This window comes from Epargyreus clarus, unplaced genomic scaffold (assembly GCF_041222505.1).
Source record: "Epargyreus clarus isolate Ecla_fem2 unplaced genomic scaffold, WU_Ecla_fem_2.2 ptg000034l, whole genome shotgun sequence".
NCBI lineage: Eukaryota > Metazoa > Arthropoda > Insecta > Lepidoptera > Hesperiidae > Epargyreus > Epargyreus clarus.
The window spans coordinates 8,846,035-8,867,006 of NW_027332239.1; the positions used below are offsets into that span (position 1 = coordinate 8,846,035).

Consider the following 20,972-nt stretch of genomic DNA (forward strand, 5'->3'; position numbering starts at 1 on the left):
TATATAAAATGTTAATATTATGTACATTTATATAAGATTTAATTAGGCTCACATTTGTTTTTGTGGTCTTGATAATATTGAAAATAAATCGATAGTTAGGCAACACCTAATTAATTTAAGGGTAACACTAAATTATTTTATGTTTATTTATGACATTGACAGTTGACAAAAACAAGAAGAGACCGCGAAAAAAATTTGGTTAATTTTTAATTTGGTTATTTTTCATAAAACTTCTACAGGAACAGAATATTCAGAGAAAAAATGGAAAAGTCCGTAAATTCAGAGTTCGAAGACACCATTCAGTGCTCATTTTTTTCAGTATCAGATACGGTTAAGAACTATGATGAACTTTGCGAATCAATAAATAAATTTATTGCAGCTCTTTCTCAAGACTACATTTGGCATAGAGATGAGTTTAAACTTTGTGTTTCAATTGAAGATAAAGATAAAGAAGGTATAAAAAAGTAGTTTGTTTTTTTATATAGTAGGTATGATTAGATAAGCAAAAAAGTTTCTTATATACATAACCACACACAGTAAGAAAAATAATTTATATGAAGCATTCCAATTTAGGCCTCAGGCATAACAACACATCTGTGACTGACTTCAGGTAGTATTTTCTAGATATTATTTGGGTTGGTTTGTAAATTCAGCAATTAAATTTACCATTGACCACCCACCTCCAGGCTACTTAGTACCGTTTCTTTAATAAACTCTTATTCATTACAGATATACCAGCCCACCTAACGAGCACAACATGTTTTGGAGACAACATTGAGGATGAATGGTTTATTGTATATCTTGTAGTACAAATTACAAGCCATTATACTGATTTAGTTGTACAAATAGCAGATAATGATGGAGACTTCCTTCTCATAGAAGCTGCTGATTTCTTACCTGCGTGGGCAAATCCAGAAACCACTGAAAATAGGGTAAGGTTTTTTCAATTTTTAAAAGTATTAGTCTGAATTAACAAGTAAGCAGTGACAGCCTAGTAGTTTTGAACTCGGGAGTCTCAATTTTGGGTATGAATCTTAAACATGCTCTTCTGATTTTTCAAAGTAATGTGTATTAGAGAGATTCTTTGTCACTTTGTTTTAAAGTGTATGAAAATTTAAAAAAAAGTTCAATGGTATATAAAGTTGATGTAAAAATTAGGTATCTTTGATTATATTAATGATTATTATATTTTTTCATTACAGGTGTTTATTTACCAAAGCAACATTCACTTAATACCACCTGAACTTATTGATTTAGAGTCAAATATAGATTTACAAGATGCAATCAAGTTAGTTGTACAGAAAAGTGAGGAAACAAAAGCTACTAAAAATATACAGGATGCCATCTTGAGAAGAATAAGCAGTTATCCTCAAAAGATTAAAGATAGTCACCACAGGGCCCTTGTTACTTTGCCTGTAGATATTGCGGCATTGTTAACATTAAAACCATCGCTCGTCTCTCCTATAGTTACCACATATTGTAATCTTGATATTTTAGATGCAAAATGTTTAAAAAATATCAAGTTAGAAAATTGTATAACAGTTCCAATTTTATTCACAAAATACCTTTATGCTATGCTTATGCATTCAAAGCTACCAAGGATTAGGAACTGTCCTCAAAGTTCACAAAATAAGAGAACTACCCTAGGCTGGAAACTAGCAAGTGGGTATGAAATTTTAACAAGCAAATTATCTGAAGACATATTTAGTTCAACTGCATACAAAAGATTTATTAATAGTTTGACAAAAAATGGATATTTCAAAAACAATATTGAGGGCTCTAAACATTATAATGAGTTATTGGAAAAGGCAAAGAAATATTTTACCAATATGGAATGTCCTTTAACATCACATTATAGTCAAGAGATCAATGAGATACGGAATAAAGAAGAATTTATTATCCTCAAAGAGTCATTAATGAAAACAGATAATTCAGATTTATGTGAAGAGGATGATGACAAATGGTTGAATATAAATCCAGATGAGTTAAACACCTTTTTAAACACACACTATGGGAAGAAACTTGTAAAATGCACTGATACTATTACCCCCCAAATAAGATCTGATTTGACCAATTTCCTAAACCAAACATCTGACTTTGAAGGCATAGAATATGTGAAAGAGGAAGAAAAAGAAGACAACCAAATCGAATTTGATGCTGAACAGTTCATGAATAGTATACAGAATATGTTAAATATTGTTTCTAGTGGAAACAGTAATGGTGATAATCTTGATAGTGATCTTGGTGAGGAGAGTGATGATATGATGGAGCAGGACTTAGATAGAGAATTAGCAGCTAAACTAAAAAAAACTGGAATCAATAGCTCAAATGATGAAAATGTTGTTCAAAATTTGCTTCAAAGTATCAAAGAAGAGGGTATCTCAGGTCCATCAAGTAATATATTGAAAAATATTGTTGTAAGTAATACTGACATACCCGATTCAGATGATGACTGAAAATTAAATATGCACTACAAGAACTGTGTAGTTCATTGTATATAAAATTGTAATGAGTAATTTTAAGTAAAATGGTTGGATGTAAGGTTATTTGAAATAAAATAATTGATATAAAACATTATTTACTCTCCTTAAAATATTTTATATATCCACATTCTTATCCATACAAAGTACACTTAATATAAGTACCAATAATCCCAATTAATTCAATACACAACCATTATAAAAAAATGATAATGTAAACTAAAAAACAAATATAAAAATAAATGAAAAATAGTTTTTAACATAAATATGTGAACATCCAACCAGCCATCTCCATATAATAAAAGAAGTATGATGATAAAAATGCTTTAGTCTTTCCAGTATATTAAAGGTGTGCATATGCTCCACCGGCAACCACTATAGTTTCGCCAGTAACGTAGCTCGCATCGTCAGACACGAGGAAGGCAACTGCGCCTGCAATCTCCTCTGGTTTACCGAACCTCTTCATGGGCACTATTGAAAGACTCCTCTCGGCACCCGCTTCTGAAGATGTTATCTATAAACAGTAATTTTGGTATATACGGAGGTAAATACAATACCTATTATCTGTGTTGTAATGGTTTTTTGGCTTGACCTTTAACCTTGGTGGTTGAAGTTACAATGGTTGTGCTTGCCACAACCGTCAAGGTAGTATTATTATTACTAGAAAGATTAAACTTATGTAATAAAAATATTAGATGGTAAAAGATATAGATAATATAGTTAATGTACGAGTAGTATAATGTTTGTAGATGTGTATGTTGATACTGTAGTGTACACACAAGTAATAACAACCCAAATTGCAGCAAAACCTTATCTTATATATAAAATTCTCGTGTCACAATGTTAGTTACCGTACTTCTCCGAAACGGCTACTGATTTTCACCAAATTTTATATGCCTATTCAGTAGGTCTGAGAATCGGCTACTGTGTATTTTTCATACCCCTAAGTGATAAGGATTGTTCACCCTTAACACTTTTTTATTTATATGGCAACACAAAGTTTGCGGGGTTAGTTAGTAATAGATAAGATGTGGTTAAATATTTACCGCTGAAGCAAACTTTGTAGCTACAATTCCTGGAGCTACGCAGTTAACTCTTATGTTGTCATGAACAATCTCACTAGCGATCGTTTTCGTCAGACCCAACAGTACCGTTTTGCTCACGCTGTATGTACCTAGAGGCTGAAAATTCAAATAAGGAATTAAAAAGTTGTATAAAATGATGCATAAAATGAAATGTACTTTTAGGTTTTTAATAATTAACAGATGTTTTTATTACAATCTGTTATTAGCGAACTAGGACATTATAGTTCAAACAATAGGCTTGAGTTTGTAGTAAAATATTGTTTACCTCCATGGGTTGGTAACCAGCGATTGATGATATGAATACGATATTTCCACCTCCCCTTTTGACCAATTCCGGATAGGCCTCCTTGGCCAATAGCCAAGAACACTTCACGTTGATTTCAAAAATTTTGTCCCATACTTTTTCATCAGTCTAAAGAAAAAAATAATTATATTAATAAATATAGAAACACATACAATTCGTCTAACCCGATTATAATAACCCAATCAAATATATTAAAGTAGAAAAAATATATTTGTTTTAGTGAAACAATTCAAATTGATATTTACCTCCAGAATTGGGGAAACAGCAGGATTAACGGCAGCATTGGACACGAGAATATCTAGACCGCCAAATTTAGTTTTTGCCTGAAATACGAAATTTTCAAAGGATTAATAAAAAAAATCCATTGTTTTTGAACCTTCAAACGCATTTTTTGTCTTGTGTTCGATTTTGCTGACAGTGGACCACATTCTATTTTATTCCTATCCGCAATTTTATTTTATTAATACTATAAATCCTTACATTTGTAGGTAGTTTAATAATAGCTAGCTCTTTTCGTGATGCGTATTAGCTTTTTTGATACAGTAATACGTGTCTTGATACGTTATCTTGTGTAAGTTATACCAGATATCGCAAATTAAATACTTTGTTATACTTGCCGTATCAAATAATAATTTCCTTTGATCTTTATTTCCCACATGACAAACTACTCCTTCCACGGCAATTCCGTCCTTGCGAAGACTTTCGGTAGCTTTTTTTACGTTTTCTTCCTTTCTGCTGCTTATAACTACAGATGCGCCTTCATCACCTAATCTTTTAGCTATAGCAAATCCTATTCTGAAATGAATTTGTCCCATTGTAAAATACGATATTTACCTACTTTATATATTTTCCTTTCAGTAATTATATAATTTTATTAATACTTAGATACTTATGAATGAATTATAATAATTAATTTAAAAACATTTATTGTATTAAAATTCAAATGTAAATGTTAAATTACATTAGAATCCCCGATTATGTACGAGTATCTTCGAATGTTTTGTAGACCAGCGGTCGGCAATCCGCGACTCATAGGCCAAATGTGGCCCGCAACCCTCAAAGCCCGGGGGTCCGCGCGTTACTAATAAATTTGCTGACTACCCCTTTTTGTCGGGAAGGGTACGCGAACATCGAACCTCATTAACCGTTGCCTGCTTCCAAAAATATATTCGCTAACGTAACTTAATAATTATACAAATCTAAATTACTGGTGAACGTGTCTATTTAGAACAATTCCGAATAGATTATTTAAATAATTATTTTCAAATACTATCATTGACTATATGAAAGAGTCGCGAGCCGTGGCGTACCTACCGCTGATCTTTATGCATAAATATTATATAAATCTAAATAATTGTTCAACTGTGTATATAAAAAGTGTCTACAACATTTTTTTCACTGACACCGAAGATTTAAAATCAAATCATTGTAATAATTATAATCCTCAGATTAAGATTATTACTTATCCTTTTTATTTAGACAATTTTTACAATGCCAGTACTACTAATCTATGGCCAGTACGATCAAATAATTTAAATATTTTTAATAGGTGTAAAAGTTTATTTATCATTGAATATTACTAATAAAGCATAATAAAAAAATATCATAAATGGCCTTTGATATGAAAGTTCAACTTGACACAAGTCGCGGTGTCGCTCTTAAGACATGATACAAAATATTACATGTAATAAACATTAGCACAGAATTTTCTCACCCGTCTGTAGAAGCTGTAACAACAGCCACTTTTCCTTTTAATCTAGAACTATGGTATTTTTTAGAGCTCGTAGCTGATGCCAAACTCTGAGACATGACGTTCATAGCGCCGGCACTGGGTAGTATTTTTTTTAAATTAATCATTTTGTTGAAATCGTCTAATCAAGGCTGTACTACATAAGTCGCACAACACTTTAATGATAATCAGTTAATGATAAGGGTCAATGTTCATTCGCTGGCGATACGTGAGTTAAACTTAACAGATAACATAAAGCCTACATAAATAGGGTATAATTTTTAATAGAATTTCTGAAATCGTTAATTATTCTCAATTTTGAATAATTATAAATTATATTGTGCAGTTGCTTTAAATTTTCCGCCGCCTTAAAAACTATGATACATCATGATCCGATATCTCTGAACGGCTCACCGGATCGTGCGTTGCAAATTACACAAACGATAAAATTGTAATCGTGAAAGAATTTGCGTGTGATATTGCTATTTTGACGAAGCTGAAATGCCTGCCAGGGTGGCCCTAGTTAATGATCTTTAGAAATTCGACGTTGATGGCAAGTAAGGATTTGGTTGGATTGGTTTGGATTACCGGGATCCAGGAAAATCAGTGCATTTAGTGGGACTGATGATTTTGGATTCCGTGTTTTCCTGAATTTTGGACCTTGTGTTATGTAACGAACCTTGGTGATGGAGAGCAAAAGAAAATATTCGAAGATACCATCTGGAGGCGTGGCGGCATCGATGTGTCTATTATAAAGAGTGTTGAGGAGGACCCTTGATGGGATAAATGTTATAGCCAATCATCGTCCATCGGGTTGAAACCTACACTGTCCATGTCCTTCTCTCAGAAACAACTATAAAGTGCGCCCACAAATCTCAGATACTAAAGCTGAAAATCATTCCCTGTAATTCAAATAGGTCAATTACTGAACTAGTGAGACTGTTTCGGTAGTTTTGTGGATACTGGCTAACTTATATCTTAGTCTTCAGTAGTAGCAATGCACCTGACATTGATTTCTTCATGTATGTAACTCAATGTACACGTGCTAGAAGTGAAAATATTACAAAAAAAAATTGAAAAAATGATATGACACGACCTTAGATTAGTAAAATGATACCATACGTACGAGTATAGTAATAACACAAAAAATCTGATATACGTACTTGCAATATTTACTAGCCAAGTTATGTACACGAAGTACGAGAACATAATAGTTCAACTATTGAAACCAAATAAAAATAAATCACTGTACATTCCACCTTGAACTTTGTCAATTAAGGGTTATTAATTTATTATTTTTTCCTCGTTTTGCTAGGCATTTCTTGCAAGATTAGTACCTTAGTACGAAAAATAAATTCTAATAGATATTTTTTTAGTCTACCGTTACTGCAATCCGTTTGACGTTTACGTATATATTATTTTACATTGTTAATCTATGTCTGAGTATACATTTGACAGTTTGACTTTTGATTTAATCTGTGTTTGCGAGGTCGAAGAGAATTTTAAGAAATAAAGAATAATTTTCCTTCTCTGGATAAATTAGGATTGATGTGAAATAATTAATTTTCATAATATTTACAGTTTAAGTACTTAAGCTTATAAGAAGCTAATGTCGGCTTTGTCATTTATTCGTGATTACGGTGACATATCCTCAGAAGACAGTGATTCTCCATGTGAAGAGATTACATCAAAAAAGTAAGATATTTTTGTTGTTTCCCTTTAACCTTGCTTAAAAGCTTCATGGTTTTGCAAGTACTTAAGAATTGTGAAATTCTACACATTCGCATAACAACCTCCATATGTTAGTGCCTTCTAGTTTTAAACAAGAACAAAATGTTTTGATTGTGCTTAAGAAGCTAAACATAAGGTCTAAGTTTCACTGTTATAGTTGAATTGTTTGCACTTGTTGAATCGATTTCCTCGAGGTGAAGTTTCTGTTAATTAACGTGTAGTCTCTTAAACGTAAAAAACTGTATATAGGTTTTCTTAATTCAAATTTGTTTAACTGTATTTTCTGTACAAAAAAATGTCAGCCACTTAGTAATTACTGATCTATTTTTATATGAAACCAACATAAATACTATGATATGAAATGGCTGAACCACATTGAAAAAATGTATGAAATGAAATAATTTGTATGATCATTTACTAAACCTCATTTATTTGATATTTAATCAACATATTTGTTTTAGGCTAAAGTTACCACCCCCTAACCTGAGTAAAGTGTCCACTGTACTAACAGAAGAACATAAAGATGATCCTACACTGCATGCTGGTCGAATAAGGTCTTTTCCACATGTTAGAGGCAACTGGGCAACATTTGTATATGTTAAATGTAATTTTTTTTCTGTTTATTAGTACTAGAATAGAAAATATAGCATATTTCCATGAAAACAAATATGTACTATATTTACTCAGTATATTTAAAGATTTTATTGTTTAAATATTTAATATATAAAATAACTAATATTTGCCTAATGCTTGGGATGGGACCATAATAATCATAAAATTACTTATTTATTATATATTTTTTATTCATTTTCTACTCATCTATTTGTTGTTCATATAAAATTATTTGCATTTTTCAGATCCACAAGAGGATGCTGTGTTACATTTGATAAATAAATTAAAGGACTTAGTGCTCAGTGTTGATAAATCATGTCAGATTTGTGATAACATACATTTAAGTCTGTCTAGAACTGTGGTGTTGCAATATCATCTCATTACAACATTTACCACAACACTACAAACAGCTCTTAACAACATTGACAGGTAAAATATTCATAAAAACCCATATTTGAAATTGAATTCATTATGCTTTTTTTTATAATATAGTAGAATGAGAGACAAGCATGCAGTCCACCCCATTGGTAAGTGGCTAGTGCTGCCTATGGACTTCCGTAATCAACCCCAGATAGGATTAGATATTCCTACATGAGGTTGGCCACAGATGCGCCTCTACCCCTGAGGCCTAGGCAGGAACACCTCCGATAAGTATGTCTCCCTTACCACACTCTTCAAACCATAACACTGCTGTTATGAGGTTATGCTGTGTAATGTTTCAAAGCAAATGCGGATACACATTTGCTGTGCTGTTCTCATATGCATATGCATTCAAATCAGATAAAGTTTAAGTAAAACTAATATGATTATGATTAAAATTTCAAGGTAATTTGTTTTTTTTTTTAACTGGCCATTATATAGTATATGCCATGTATTGAAATTTATGTTAAAATTTGATGTTACATATTGATAGTTTTAAGATCTTACCATAGCACTTTCTTTTCAGTTTTGATTTACAGTTTGATGCCATAGAGCTGTATTCTAATGATGATAACACTCGCACATTTATTGCACTGAAGGCAGACCATTTCAGTAAAAGATATTTATTAAGAATTTCCAAAAAAGTTGATGAGGTTCTTAAAGAATTTAAATTACAACCATTCTATAAGGTCAGTTAATTTTATTACTAAATAGTAATTCTTGTGTCAAATAAAACAGCTTTTTTTTTACATATTGGTATCAAATTTTCAGGAACCATCATTTCATAGCAGCATTTTATGGGTGAATGGTAACAAGAAATCAAATTTCGAAGGTATTTTAGATCAACTAAACCGTATTCTGGCGAAAGAGATTGAAAATAATCTAAGGGCAGTTTTAATAGATAGAGTTCAATGCCAGATTGGAAATAAATATTTTCAATTTTCTCTTTCGTAAAAATTGTTTCTAGAAACAGTCATGGATACAAACATTAATAGGGTATACATCAATCCTAATTTTAATAGAGTGACTAAGGCAGTTAGTGTCACAAATCCTTGGTATATGAACAATTATTTTCACCTTAATCCTAATTTTACACAACTACCTAATTTACAGCCAAATGTTAATCTAAATAGAAAAATATATGTGAATCCCAATTTCATAAAATCAACTCCAGAAGCCAAACTGGAAATTAAAAGTGATAACATACAAGTTGGAGTACCTACTAGCTCCTTGAATAATGGATATGTCAATTCTACTAACCCTTTAATTGATAATAGTAAACCACCTGTAACAATCCCACCACGCCCCTCAAGTAAATCTAGATATAGTTTAATAAGAAACAATGACTGTAAACTTATTGAGACTGAAAGGCGTATTCAGGAGACCTGTACCATTAAAATAAGCAAGTACAAATCCATACCACTTCGTAATTTTAAAAATAATCTACAAATTGTTAAAAATGTTTCAGTGGCTAAACACACACATACTAAAGGGAATAAATTCAAATTTATTAGACATGATATTGTGCCAACGACAAGTACACCCGTTAAATTGCTACCAAAACCAAATCCTTTGAAAATCAGGAGGTCTGTCGATTTAAATTTACATATGAAACTCAAAGTTCAAAATGGTATAAGAAAGAAAAATAATATCCCGTGTCGTCTATTTATTAAATATGGTAAATGTTTAAGAAACTTGTATGGTACTTGTGAATACTTACATGATAGAAAGCACGTTTCTGTGTGCCGAAAATTTATGAAGGGGATTTGTCATGACAAAGATTGCCTTTTATCACATGAGCTATCATCTAAGAAGATGCCTACATGCTACTTTTATTTGAAAGGCATGTGTACGAAGGAAGATTGTCCATATTTACATGTGAAATTAAGTGAAAAATCTAAGATTTGCCTTGATTTTCTTAAAGGATACTGTGATAAAGGTGATATGTGTGTTCATAGGCATGTTACACCATCTTCCAACAAAAGCACTAATAGTAAACGTTTAGTTAACACTTTTAATAAACATAAATTAAATAAGAGTAATAAATTAAACATTTCTAAATCAATCAAAATTATTCAATCTAAAAGGGTAACTGCACAAATTCAATGTAGAAAAGTTGAAAAAATACAACCAAGTAATTCTAAAGATAAACAACAAAAAGAAGATGTTGATTGTAGATATTTTAAGGAAGATTTGCGAAAAGAAGATGAGATATGTGAGGTTTTAAAACCAACACGATGTAAATTAGGCACCTTGCCATCGTTCATACAATTGTAAAAATAAGTAATTGATCAATTGTTTTGAATAACACTTCGCGTTAAATTCCAATAGATTCATTGTAGTTTACGAAATTTTAAAATTTTTCATAATATTAACAGTAATTTCAGTAATGCTATTCTTATGAAGTACATTTGTGTGTAAAGCTGAAACATTTTTCCCTCTTAATGGAAACAGATTAGTAAAAAAATTCTTTAATTACCATATAATTACTATTTTTCAAGTAAAACGCATTTCACTCGAAGAATTCGTTTTTGTTGTGGCATTGGTAATCAATTTAATGTAATAATAATAAGTTTAAAACTTAATAGATTATGTAATAATCTATATGAGAGAATCTCATTTGCTCTTATTTCCTTATGTATATTTTTTTTATTATGATTGAATTGTAATTTGTAATTGCCAGATAGTTTATAAGTAGTTATTTGTCATGCTGCTGCATGTTCCTTCTGTACTTCGCAATTTATTGGAATACCTCGCGTTTACTGGACGGAAGAACTTTTACAGGAATTCATTTGAGAAACCTATTTTATACCATTGTTTTTAAAAGGAAAAAAGGTAAACGGCGCCGCGACGTCCACGTCAGTATGGCAATTTACGTTAATAAATAAAGAAATAAGAAAAATATCAAATATCTGATACTTAATTCTTATATTTTTTATGTAAAATAATGTTGAATTGTCCAATGTCATCAAAGTAATGTAATTTATTGTTAATGTTATTTATACATATTACCTATGTATTTAGAGGAGTAATTATTTTTGTACTATCCTAATGTTGTTATTCATGTTTTAAAGTAAATAAATATACCTTCTTCTTAGAGTATGAAGTTCTTTTTTAAGTGTGTTTAATTATGCGTCCTAAGGGCAATTTTTAGAGATGCGCCGAATAGTGGTTTCACCGAATAACCGAATACCAAATAATATTCGGTTAACCTTTACCGAACCGAATATTCGGCCGAATTATTCGGTTTACCATTTCTTCATTGTCAATTTGCCAGTTATATGTGTTCATTCACCCTTTAAAATGTTGATTTGAGTTTTAAAAATGAATACTGATTTTAGGTTTAAAATAAATGTTGACTATACTAACTATTGTTGTGTTGACTTGAGGTTTCAAAATAAATGTTGATTTGAAGTTTAATTGCTTTAATTTATTAGCTTTATTCAACATATTCTTCATATGATTTGAGTTTGACTTATATATATACTTAGATTTTACATAAATCTTATATAAGAAGTTTTGTGTTTTAGTCCTGTATAATGTCGTGTATACAAGAAAATAGAAATACTCGAACCGAACATATTCGGTACTAAAACCGAATAATTCGGCCGAATAAAAATAGCAAACAGGATGCCGAATACGCCGAATACCGAATACCAAACGAATATTCGGCGCATCCATAGCAATTTTCTTATCACGCGGGTTTGAGAACGTGTTGTTCTGATACGTATGTGCGTTACTTGCATCCTATCATTCTGTAGATGCGTGTGACTTACATGACAGTAAATATATTTACGAAACGATGAGGATGAGCGTGAGGATCTGATGACTCGCGAATTGTTAATAGTCTATTCATACTTACTGAAGATTCGAATTTGACAATGTCTAGTATGAAGAAATTGTCAAATGTCGATCTTTCGTAGACAAAACATTAGATGATTGAATATCAATAATGGGCGTTAAAGGTACAAGAAAAATAATAATTAAAAGTCACAGTAATGTAATCACCACTTGTATTAAAAACATATAACAAATTTAAAACAAACTTGCCTTACTTTAATTACATTGTATATAAAATAATTATCATATTAACGTTGAGGGCTAGTATTTTCTATGTAATTTACTAGTTATCTACTCTACACATGTCGGTGACGTGACCGATAATGTACTGCGATTGTTTTTCCAAGATATTAATTTCGAAATACTATTGCTGTGAAGATGTCACAAGATCTCGTATCAATATGAGTAACACAGTTTTTCTGAATTCAAAACCTCCTTCAATACATTTTTGGTCTTTTCTAAACACGACAGCCTTTGCTAGAGTACTTTAAAAAGAAAAAACAAGGTAAAAGCATAAAATTAAATAACCACATAAATCAATTCGTGTAAGGAATATAGAACGATTTTAAATTCTTCATTTAAAATATTTTCTGCTTTATTTACTTACAGGCGTGTCTAAAATTAAGCAAATATTTGATTTTATGCAATGATGAAGAAAAAAGTTGGGTGAACAACTAGAAATCACTTCTGTCCATATGTTCACCAGCGTGCATAGTTTACAGAGTAACTGAAGGCTACATCTCGATTAGCCATCGTCTAGTCATTAGTCTGTTAACAGTTACTATCAGCTAGATGTGCGAAAAAAAATAAAGCCAATGTTTGTTATTTGAACCATTTTGGCACTTTGCTTGGTTTAGACTTGTTCCCTGAATTTGGTTTCTGAGACGTGTTGCCGTCATCTAATCTTCTTCTACTAGGTGCTCTGAAAATAAATACCGTATGAATAAATAGACCTAAATGTTATTTGTAATTCAGAAATATCAAATATTTCATGTCATTATCCTTACTAATATTATAAATCCGAAAGTAACTCTGTCTGTCTGTCTGTCTGTCTGTCTGGTTGTCTCTTCTTCACGCCTAAACTACTGAACCGATTTTAATGAAATTTTGTACAAAGATAGTCTGAGACCCGAGAAAGGACATAGGATAGTTTTTATCCCGGAAATCCCACGGGAACTAGGGATGACGATCTAAGATCCATTAATTGGAGAATCGATCTCTTGGACCAAAAAAGTCGATTATTTTATTCGATATTAGTAAGGATTGAATCGTAAACTATGCATTTGATCAAGTGATGATCTTTAGCAAAGTTGAAGGTACGAATTTTCAGTTTTATGTATGTTAGTATGTTATATTTATTAACGCGGGCGAAGCCGCGGGCAAAAACTAGTAATGAATAAGTTTAGCAGGAAAACATCTAATTATAAAGCAAAGCAACAGAGTGATAATTGAATATTTTAATGCTCATATGTGTAATTCTTTGGACTATTTAATATAAAGTATAGCTTAAAGTCCTTTGTTGTTTTTACTACGCTTTTTTTAAATATAGGAATAGCAGACAAGCAGTCCACCTGTTAATCATCAATCAACCCCAGATAGGATTAGATTTTCCTACCTCAGGTCGGCCACAGATGCGTCGCTACCCCTGAGGATTAAGCTGGAACGCTTCGGAAAAGTATGTCTCCCTTACCACACCCTTCAAACCAGAATAGAGCAGCGTTTAACACTGCTGTTATGAGGCAGAAATAGGTGTGGCGGTGGTGGCGCCGGGTCGAACCACAAAATGTTCTACCACCTTCAGAACCTTGTTTTAACGACGCTTTATTATAAATAAAAAAGCCAGGAATATACCAATTACTATTAACAGAGATCTTACCTATATTTTGATGCTAAAATACTGGCTGCGTCACTGGATGTTTTCTTAGAATATACTTCATCTTTGAGATACTGACGATTTGAATTGTCATTGAGCCATTTGAAATGCATATGGACGCATGGAACAAATCTCGCAGCCAATAACGTCGTTTGTGGGTCTAGCGATTCCTTTAGTGGTGTTGTGACTATTGTAAAGAAATAATAACACAAATATAATACACACACAGCTTGCCCAGGTGTATCTCTACCTGTAGATCTGAATGTGCAAAGGCTTTGGGACGAGCCGCTTTGCAGAATAACACACACCTCATTGGTAAACTCAAGTGTCAGTTCTGCTGAGCGTGCTCGTCTCCTGGCCGTTTCTGTTAAGGAATCAGGATTTTGGCTTGCAACACCGTCCAACAACTTAGGGTCAGTGTTAGACAATACATCATTTACCATTGCTATCGGCTTGCGACTAGGTTTACCTTTAATTCATCCACATTGTTGCCCTTGTGGAGTTCAGGTAGACCATTTGGGACACCACGGCCTATCTTGTCGTCGTAGCGCCGGTCGCCAATCACGCCATGCTGCCCTTAATGATGTCATCCGCAGGGCTCTTGCTACCGTCAACGTACCGGCACAATTAGAGCCGAACGGTGTTGTACGAGACGATGGTAAGAGGCCTGACGGCTTGACTTTAATTCCTTGGAAGAATGGGAGGTGTCTTGTGTGGGATGCAACGTGTGTCGACACAATGGCACCATCCCATCTCCAACTATCTTCTAGGGCAGCTGGTGTTGTGGCTACCGATGCGGAAATACGCAAACTGCAGAAATATGCTAGTCTCAGTCGAGACTATATATTTCTGCCGTTTGGTGTAGAGACGATGGGGCCGTGGGGTTCTGACGCTCGATCTTTTTTTAAACACCTTTCAAGGCGTTTGATCGAGTGCACCCACGACCAAAGGGCTGGCGCTTACCTCGGGCAAAGAATTAGCTTTGCTATTCAGCGAGGTAATGTCGCCAGCGTTTTGGGGACTCTTCCAAGAGACAACAATTTGGATGAAGCTTATTATTTTTAACTATTTTATTATAAGTATTTTTATAGCCTGTTTCATATATTATTTTGTACTTTTTTTATTACGTTAATATTGTAAATAATTAAATGTAACTTGTAGGAATATAATACACATATACCAAAAATACTTTCAATTGCTATGATAAAAGGAGAATGCCCATTCTTGGTACTGATTTTGTCATGCGTCAAAATGAAAGTAATATTAAAATTATTTTTTGATTTTTTACATAATTTGTCGATCAGAATAGTTTCTTTGAACAGGGGATTCCATTTAAGATAAAATAAGACGAAATGTTGATTTGTTGTGCTTAAAAATTATGGCGGTATTTTATACTCGGAATAGATTATTTTAGGTTTTTAGGATCATATTAGGTTTTTTTTACCTACTACTTTAAAAGTAAATGAAATATGTTAATCGAACTACATTATATACTATCAGTTAAAGCCGATCGATTGATCAATCTATCGTCGGATATTTTCGATTTTGAGGTTATGTAACATTTCGGTAAATAATTTCAAAACCCGAGTGCTGATCTAAAAAATAATTATTGGTGGTAGTATTTGGTTAATTATACATCGTCCACGACAAGTTTCAATTTGATGCAACTCTGGACGGCGGTCCATACTTTCATGGGCATTGTCCTTTGCCAATTTTCAGTTCTATTTTCTAATAAAATTGATATTCATTTTTCCATATTTTAGTATTGGTACTGGAATTAAACTATACGATTTTAATTGTAGGTTAAATTAGACACATTTTTTTTTAATTGGCGACACCAAACACCTTGCCATAAGAATGAGGAATATGTACAATGTTGACAATTTTTCAAAAGTTGTCAAAATTAGCCTACAATTTCAGGCGTACACCTTTACCCCAATTCCAATATAACCTCAACTTACTTTACCAACAATAACTTACATATTCTAAAAGGTTCCTCTGGATGCTGTAAATATTCTTTTACAAAATTGGTGACATCTTCTATTGTGTTAGTAGGTGTAAACACACCTTGAAGTATAATATTGTCAGGAAATTGTATTCTTACAACAACATTTTTATACATATTCATCTTCTGTTGTGATGTCTGAAAAATATTTGACAGTGAAAATAAGCTTTCAAAAACATTAATGTTACCTTCAAATCTTAACCTTCTTTATATTAAATTAATCTTATATGTCGGAGCAAATATGGCAGTTCTCCTATTATAAAATGAAATAATTAAACACCTGAGGTAAAACTACCTGCATTTTGAATAGGAAAACAAGTGCACGTGCGCCGGTCCTATAAAAAGGGCCGTACTGGCGACATCGGGGCATTACTGCTCGGCTGAGAATCGGCTACTATGTATTTTTCATACCTCTAAGTGATAAGGGTTGTTCACCCTTAACATTTTTTTATTTATAAGGCAACACAATGTTCGTCGGGTCAGCTAGTTTCATATAAAATTAACGAGTCCAGAGTAAAATGAATGAATGAATAAAGTTAAACTGTCATCTCAAAGAAAACATGGAAATTATACTTTACGAAACATACAAAGTCCAATTTTATTCTATTCATTTTTGTTTATTTGGCAGAAGGCTCATGTATTGATTATTATTTTTCGTCTTAGTAGGAAATTAATCGCAAACCTGTAGTTGAAGTTCCTCTCTCTTATCAGCAGTAATTAAGGGTGTGTTCTCTAGTTCTATGCGCTTTTGTTGCAGTTCGTGGTATATTTTTCTCACTTCTTCTATTGTCAGTTCATAAAAATCGTCTGGAAGATCACATACATCCTCTTCTACTATATCAGGTTGCATAAATACTATGGCTTTATGTGTTCCCAACTGCAAATAGGTCAAACATTAAGTAATTTAGTAATATTATTCAGAGTGAAATTAAATTACAGAAGATCAAAAATTGAACCAACAAATGTCACTTCATCTTCAATTTTTAGCCGCCTCTCAAGATTTTCTTGCGTGTTGCAAGGAACCACATTATTGGTATTATTGGTTTTAGTAATGTCTTGGCTATGCCTCGGTTTTTCTTCAAGAACCTCATCAACATCCATTTTATTGGTGTCATTTGGTTGATTTTGTTTATTAACTGTTCCTTCTGTTTTCTCTGTATGAGCATTTCTGACTTCATTTTTAATTAATTTAATGGGATCGAATTTTGCAACATTATGGCTTTTCTCAACATTAGATGGTCCAGCCATATCAATATCAGCTGGTTTGGGATTTTTGCATTGATCTGATGAACCTGTGTTATTAGTACCATCAGATACTTTATCAGGTTGTCGTCGATAAAATGTTGAAACGTTTGCTTGCCTGAAACATGAAGGGTTTTGTTAAGTGAAAAATATACACACAATCCTTATGGAACTCTTATGGTTTCCTTTTAACTCTGGATAGACTTCTGAAAATGGACTTTGTACTTTAAGTCTAGAGCAGTAGTTCCCACACTTATTTTTCTCGTGGACCACTTTCAAAATTTTACTGGTTTCGGTGGACCCCCTGCTACTGTACTACACTTCTACTACATTCTTGAAGTCGCCAAGAAATTAAAAATAAAAATTGTGTAAAACAAGGTAGGTAGGCCCTACGGCATACTTAAATAGGTAACAACTATGCTTATATTTTTGCTCTTTACTATCAAAAGTAGATCAATTTTCGTGAACCCCCACTAACATCTTGTGGACCACCATTTTTTGTTCACTCCCACGTAGACCCCCAGTGAGTCTCCCGTGGACCCCTGGGGGTCCACCTGGACCACTTTGGGAATCAATGGTCTAGAGCTTCAATAGTCACATCTATTTCTGTCTTGGAACAACAGGGTCCACTGGCTAAGCTCTGCTGAGTTCTGATTTGAAGGCTGTGGTGTTGGACATTAGTCTTTGAGGCTAGCAACTACAGCAGTGGTAGCAACATCAGATTATAGTCTAACCATATCTGGAGTTTATTACATATGTACATATGTACAGATATAGTTATGGTTTGATGGCAACGGCCATCAGGGAACCCAGATAGCCATTGCCACTTACTATCAAATGAAGTGCACTCTGGTTTCTATATTATGAAAGGAAAGCCAGCTCTCAGCTGCTCAGCAGAGGGATAACTTGTAGGAGTAGGCTTACCATGATAAAATGTGCCACATAATAACAAACTAAGACTTACATAGCTTCTTCTGCCTTATCCAACAGCCTCAATATGGCCCTTCCAGTAAGTAACCCCAACTGTCTAAGGGTCTTTTCCTTAAGGGCAGCAATACCAATCACTTCCTGACGCATGTACATAATTGTTGGATTTTTCAAAGCTTCTAACTGATTTGGAGCTAATGATGATATCAAATCAAATAATGTTGTTTTTGAAGGGAAATCACCAGTTTTTCTTTCACCTTAACATTAGAAAAGAATGACTTTATAAACATATACATACATATGCTAAAGATTATAAGATTCAATTACATCCAACTATTGCTTCCATATCTTAGTATTGCTTTCATTAAATCTACAAAGAGCCTTGTATTATTTTAAGGGTAAATAAAATATAATAATCTATAAATATATTCTTTGCAACTTTAGAATATAATAAAATAAGTACTTCATAGAATATTTCATTCTCTTTCACTCATATTGGATGCTTGTACAAAAATATTAAAATGTAAATTAGTAAACCTTGTTTGTACAAAACTAAGTTACTAGATTTAAGTCTTACCATCTTCTAAATGTAAACCAATGACAACATTTGACTCTACTCTTTTCTTCTCAGTTTCCACCATTTCCAGCATGGCTTTGTTAGGCAAGTTACAAAATCGGACAGTTGTTGTCAAATCCAGCACTTTGTTGTGATGCTTTAGATCATACTCTTCTGATTGGAATCCTTGCTTAACACAGACATCTTCCAATACCTATAAAATACACATTGTATCATGATATTTTTGTAAAAGTAAAGTAACATTTTAAGGCATATCTTAGCCTCTATCATAACAGGAACATAAACATTGGATCTTAATAATAAATATGTATCATAGTCCTTTTAAGTCCAGTTCAATTCATTTTAAATGACTCCAAAATGAGTCCAGAAAAATACAAAAAAACCTGCATTTAACTTAAATATTTGAAACATTTTGTATGCAGTAAATGTACATTTAATGTCTGTATACATTTATCAATACAATATGTACGAATATCATAAGAAATATTTAGTATGAGACCGCAGAAAATGAAGGTATTTCTATATAAAAGGAACTTAAGAGTTATCAAATGTATATTCTTAAATTCATAAACATTTGATAGAAAATATATAAAGATTGTTGGAATTGGATTTACTTTAGCATATATACAATATTTAAGGAACCCTTCTTATATCGATGTGATAAACAATATATAAATATTGTATTTATTACCCTTAAACTTTTGTTTACCTGTAAGATATTGGTGTCAGCTGTACATTGAACCTTAATTCTTCTACCGTTCGGAGTAAGGATAATTATATCTCTAGACATGACTTTGGATTATATAAATCGATAAAATCTGAACTTAAAACACTTCAAATACTTATTTCAATTTTATCTATTTTAGTTTAAAAATTTTGTACTGTCATCGAACTAAAATCACCAAGTCGGTAGAAGTTGTCAAATGTCATGTATTAATGTCATACAAAGTGACAGGCATGTCAAAATGATATAGATGATAAATTAAATCAAAGGTGTCCTATATATATGAATAAAACACATACTCTTTCAAAGAAGTACTATAGATATAAAACACCCAAAGGTAGTTCATAAGATTTTCAGAATTTGGATGAGACCATCCATTTTTCTAGATCTGCTACATCTCATAAAAAAACGACTACTATCTATTAAAAGTTAAAAAAAATAGAAGAGCGTAGTGGCAACCCCGGCGTCTACTATACAAGTCCAACCAATAAGAGGCCGTTATGTCATGGCGAGGCTATGTTATTTCCATAGAGTATTATTATATACATGTTAGTGGAGACCATGTGGAGACTCAGAACTAGACATGGGTAACTCAAACAAATCACGGGAGCTGCAGATCAGATCGCGAGTCATAAGACTGAGCCGGAGTCATGAATCGGCTCACAGATCAGATCAAATTAACTCAATTGATCTGTTTGATCTGAACGAGCTGAATGACTCGCGACCCGCGTTGCGAACTGTGCGAGTCGTTGGATCTGGTGACTCACGCGACTCAAATGACTCAAACGATTCAAACAGCTCAAACGGGTCAAACGATTCACGGTAGTCATGGCTCGTAGGCTCGCCGATATTAGCATGGTGCGGGATTGTAAATCAAGTTTATTAGTTTGAGACTTATATATTTTGAATAATGTCAAGTAAAAGAAGCAATATCTGTAATTATTATTATTTTATCGATGTTGTAGTATTGTTGAATTAAAATATGTTTTTTTTTTATTATTAGTTAATAAAGGCAGTTAGAAAGTTATTGATATATAGATAATATTGTGACGATTATAAATCTGATTTATTTATTTTGCTAAGTAAATAAATTGATCAATCGATATTTCACAGTAACAATAAATTTAATAAAAACGCCTTCTTATGGTGAAAACTAGAACTACAACGAATTCTCATTAAATTACATATAAAATAAGCGCCATCTATGATCTAACTGATCTAAAGCGATATTCACAAAACCCCAACAGATGTCGCACTACTTACTTTTTTATATTAAACTCTATATCCAAAGTTAAAAGTTAAAATTGCATAACATGAATCAAAGAATAACTAACATTCACTATTCACGAAACGCCGTGAGCCGCGACCTGAATTTATCTGATCTGTTTGGGTAATTGATCTGCAGATCAAACTCATATAATAA

The 20,972-nt window shown here is 32.5% G+C and overlaps 5 protein-coding genes across 5 annotated transcripts; 3 read left to right on the forward strand and 2 right to left on the reverse strand.

Moving 5' to 3' along the window:
• Positions 1–139: 139 nt before the first annotated feature.
• On the forward strand, positions 140–2,577 carry ecd (ecdysoneless cell cycle regulator). The gene is made up of 3 exons (XM_073091734.1): positions 140–454; positions 730–932; positions 1,203–2,577. The coding sequence occupies exons 1-3, from the start codon at positions 262–264 to the stop codon at positions 2,454–2,456; spliced, it is 1,650 nt and encodes a 549-aa protein (XP_072947835.1). The 5' UTR covers positions 140–261; the 3' UTR covers positions 2,457–2,577.
• Dhrs4 (Dehydrogenase/reductase 4) lies at positions 2,566–5,792 on the reverse strand. The gene is made up of 6 exons (XM_073091737.1): positions 5,584–5,792; positions 4,487–4,664; positions 4,115–4,192; positions 3,831–3,977; positions 3,527–3,661; positions 2,566–2,994 (listed from the first exon to the last, which is right to left on the reverse strand). Exons 1-6 carry the CDS (start codon positions 5,724–5,726, stop codon positions 2,824–2,826), a joined length of 852 nt encoding a protein of 283 aa, XP_072947838.1. The 5' UTR covers positions 5,727–5,792; the 3' UTR covers positions 2,566–2,823.
• Positions 5,793–7,047: 1,255 nt separating this feature from the next.
• Positions 7,048–9,315, forward strand: LOC140756261 (U6 snRNA phosphodiesterase 1). The gene is made up of 5 exons (XM_073091738.1): positions 7,048–7,293; positions 7,791–7,933; positions 8,187–8,370; positions 8,888–9,050; positions 9,133–9,315. Exons 1-5 carry the CDS (start codon positions 7,208–7,210, stop codon positions 9,313–9,315), a joined length of 759 nt encoding a protein of 252 aa, XP_072947839.1. The 5' UTR covers positions 7,048–7,207.
• A 21-nt stretch (positions 9,316–9,336) lies between these two features.
• On the forward strand, positions 9,337–11,460 carry ZC3H3 (zinc finger CCCH domain-containing protein 3). The gene has a single exon (XM_073091736.1). It carries the CDS (start codon positions 9,337–9,339, stop codon positions 10,636–10,638), a length of 1,302 nt encoding a protein of 433 aa, XP_072947837.1. The 3' UTR covers positions 10,639–11,460.
• Positions 11,461–12,357: 897 nt separating this feature from the next.
• LOC140755921 (tether containing UBX domain for GLUT4) lies at positions 12,358–19,739 on the reverse strand. Its single transcript, XM_073091277.1, has 8 exons — positions 19,535–19,739; positions 18,826–19,018; positions 18,286–18,505; positions 17,040–17,439; positions 16,762–16,956; positions 16,055–16,217; positions 14,078–14,261; positions 12,358–13,123 (listed from the first exon to the last, which is right to left on the reverse strand). Exons 1-8 carry the CDS (start codon positions 19,613–19,615, stop codon positions 13,024–13,026), a joined length of 1,536 nt encoding a protein of 511 aa, XP_072947378.1. The 5' UTR covers positions 19,616–19,739; the 3' UTR covers positions 12,358–13,023.
• Between the last annotated feature and the right edge of the window lie 1,233 nt (positions 19,740–20,972).

Coding starts and splice junctions, on each gene's coding strand:
- LOC140756261 (XM_073091738.1), top strand. CDS start 7,208: ATGTCGGCTTTGTCATTTATTCGTGATTACGGTGACATATCCTCAGAA. Junction 7,934..8,186: donor AACATTTGTATATGTTAAAT/GTAATTTTTTTT, acceptor TGCATTTTTCAG/ATCCACAAGAGGATGCTGTG. Junction 8,371..8,887: donor GCTCTTAACAACATTGACAG/GTAAAATATTCA, acceptor CTTTCTTTTCAG/TTTTGATTTACAGTTTGATG.
- ecd (XM_073091734.1), top strand. CDS start 262: ATGGAAAAGTCCGTAAATTCAGAGTTCGAAGACACCATTCAGTGCTCA. Junction 455..729: donor TGAAGATAAAGATAAAGAAG/GTATAAAAAAGT, acceptor TATTCATTACAG/ATATACCAGCCCACCTAACG. Junction 933..1,202: donor CAGAAACCACTGAAAATAGG/GTAAGGTTTTTT, acceptor TTTTCATTACAG/GTGTTTATTTACCAAAGCAA.
- Dhrs4 (XM_073091737.1), bottom strand. CDS start 5,726: ATGATTAATTTAAAAAAAATACTACCCAGTGCCGGCGCTATGAACGTC. Junction 4,665..5,583: donor GTTACAGCTTCTACAGACGG/GTGAGAAAATTC, acceptor AATTCATTTCAG/AATAGGATTTGCTATAGCTA. Junction 3,662..3,830: donor CTGGTTACCAACCCATGGAG/GTAAACAATATT, acceptor TTGAATTTTCAG/CCTCTAGGTACATACAGCGT.
- ZC3H3 (XM_073091736.1), top strand. CDS start 9,337: ATGGATACAAACATTAATAGGGTATACATCAATCCTAATTTTAATAGA.
- LOC140755921 (XM_073091277.1), bottom strand. CDS start 19,615: ATGTCTAGAGATATAATTATCCTTACTCCGAACGGTAGAAGAATTAAG. Junction 17,440..18,285: donor GATAAGGCAGAAGAAGCTAT/GTAAGTCTTAGT, acceptor TTCATGTTTCAG/GCAAGCAAACGTTTCAACAT. Junction 14,262..16,054: donor AGAGGAACCTTTTAGAATAT/GTAAGTTATTGT, acceptor TCTTTACAATAG/TCACAACACCACTAAAGGAA.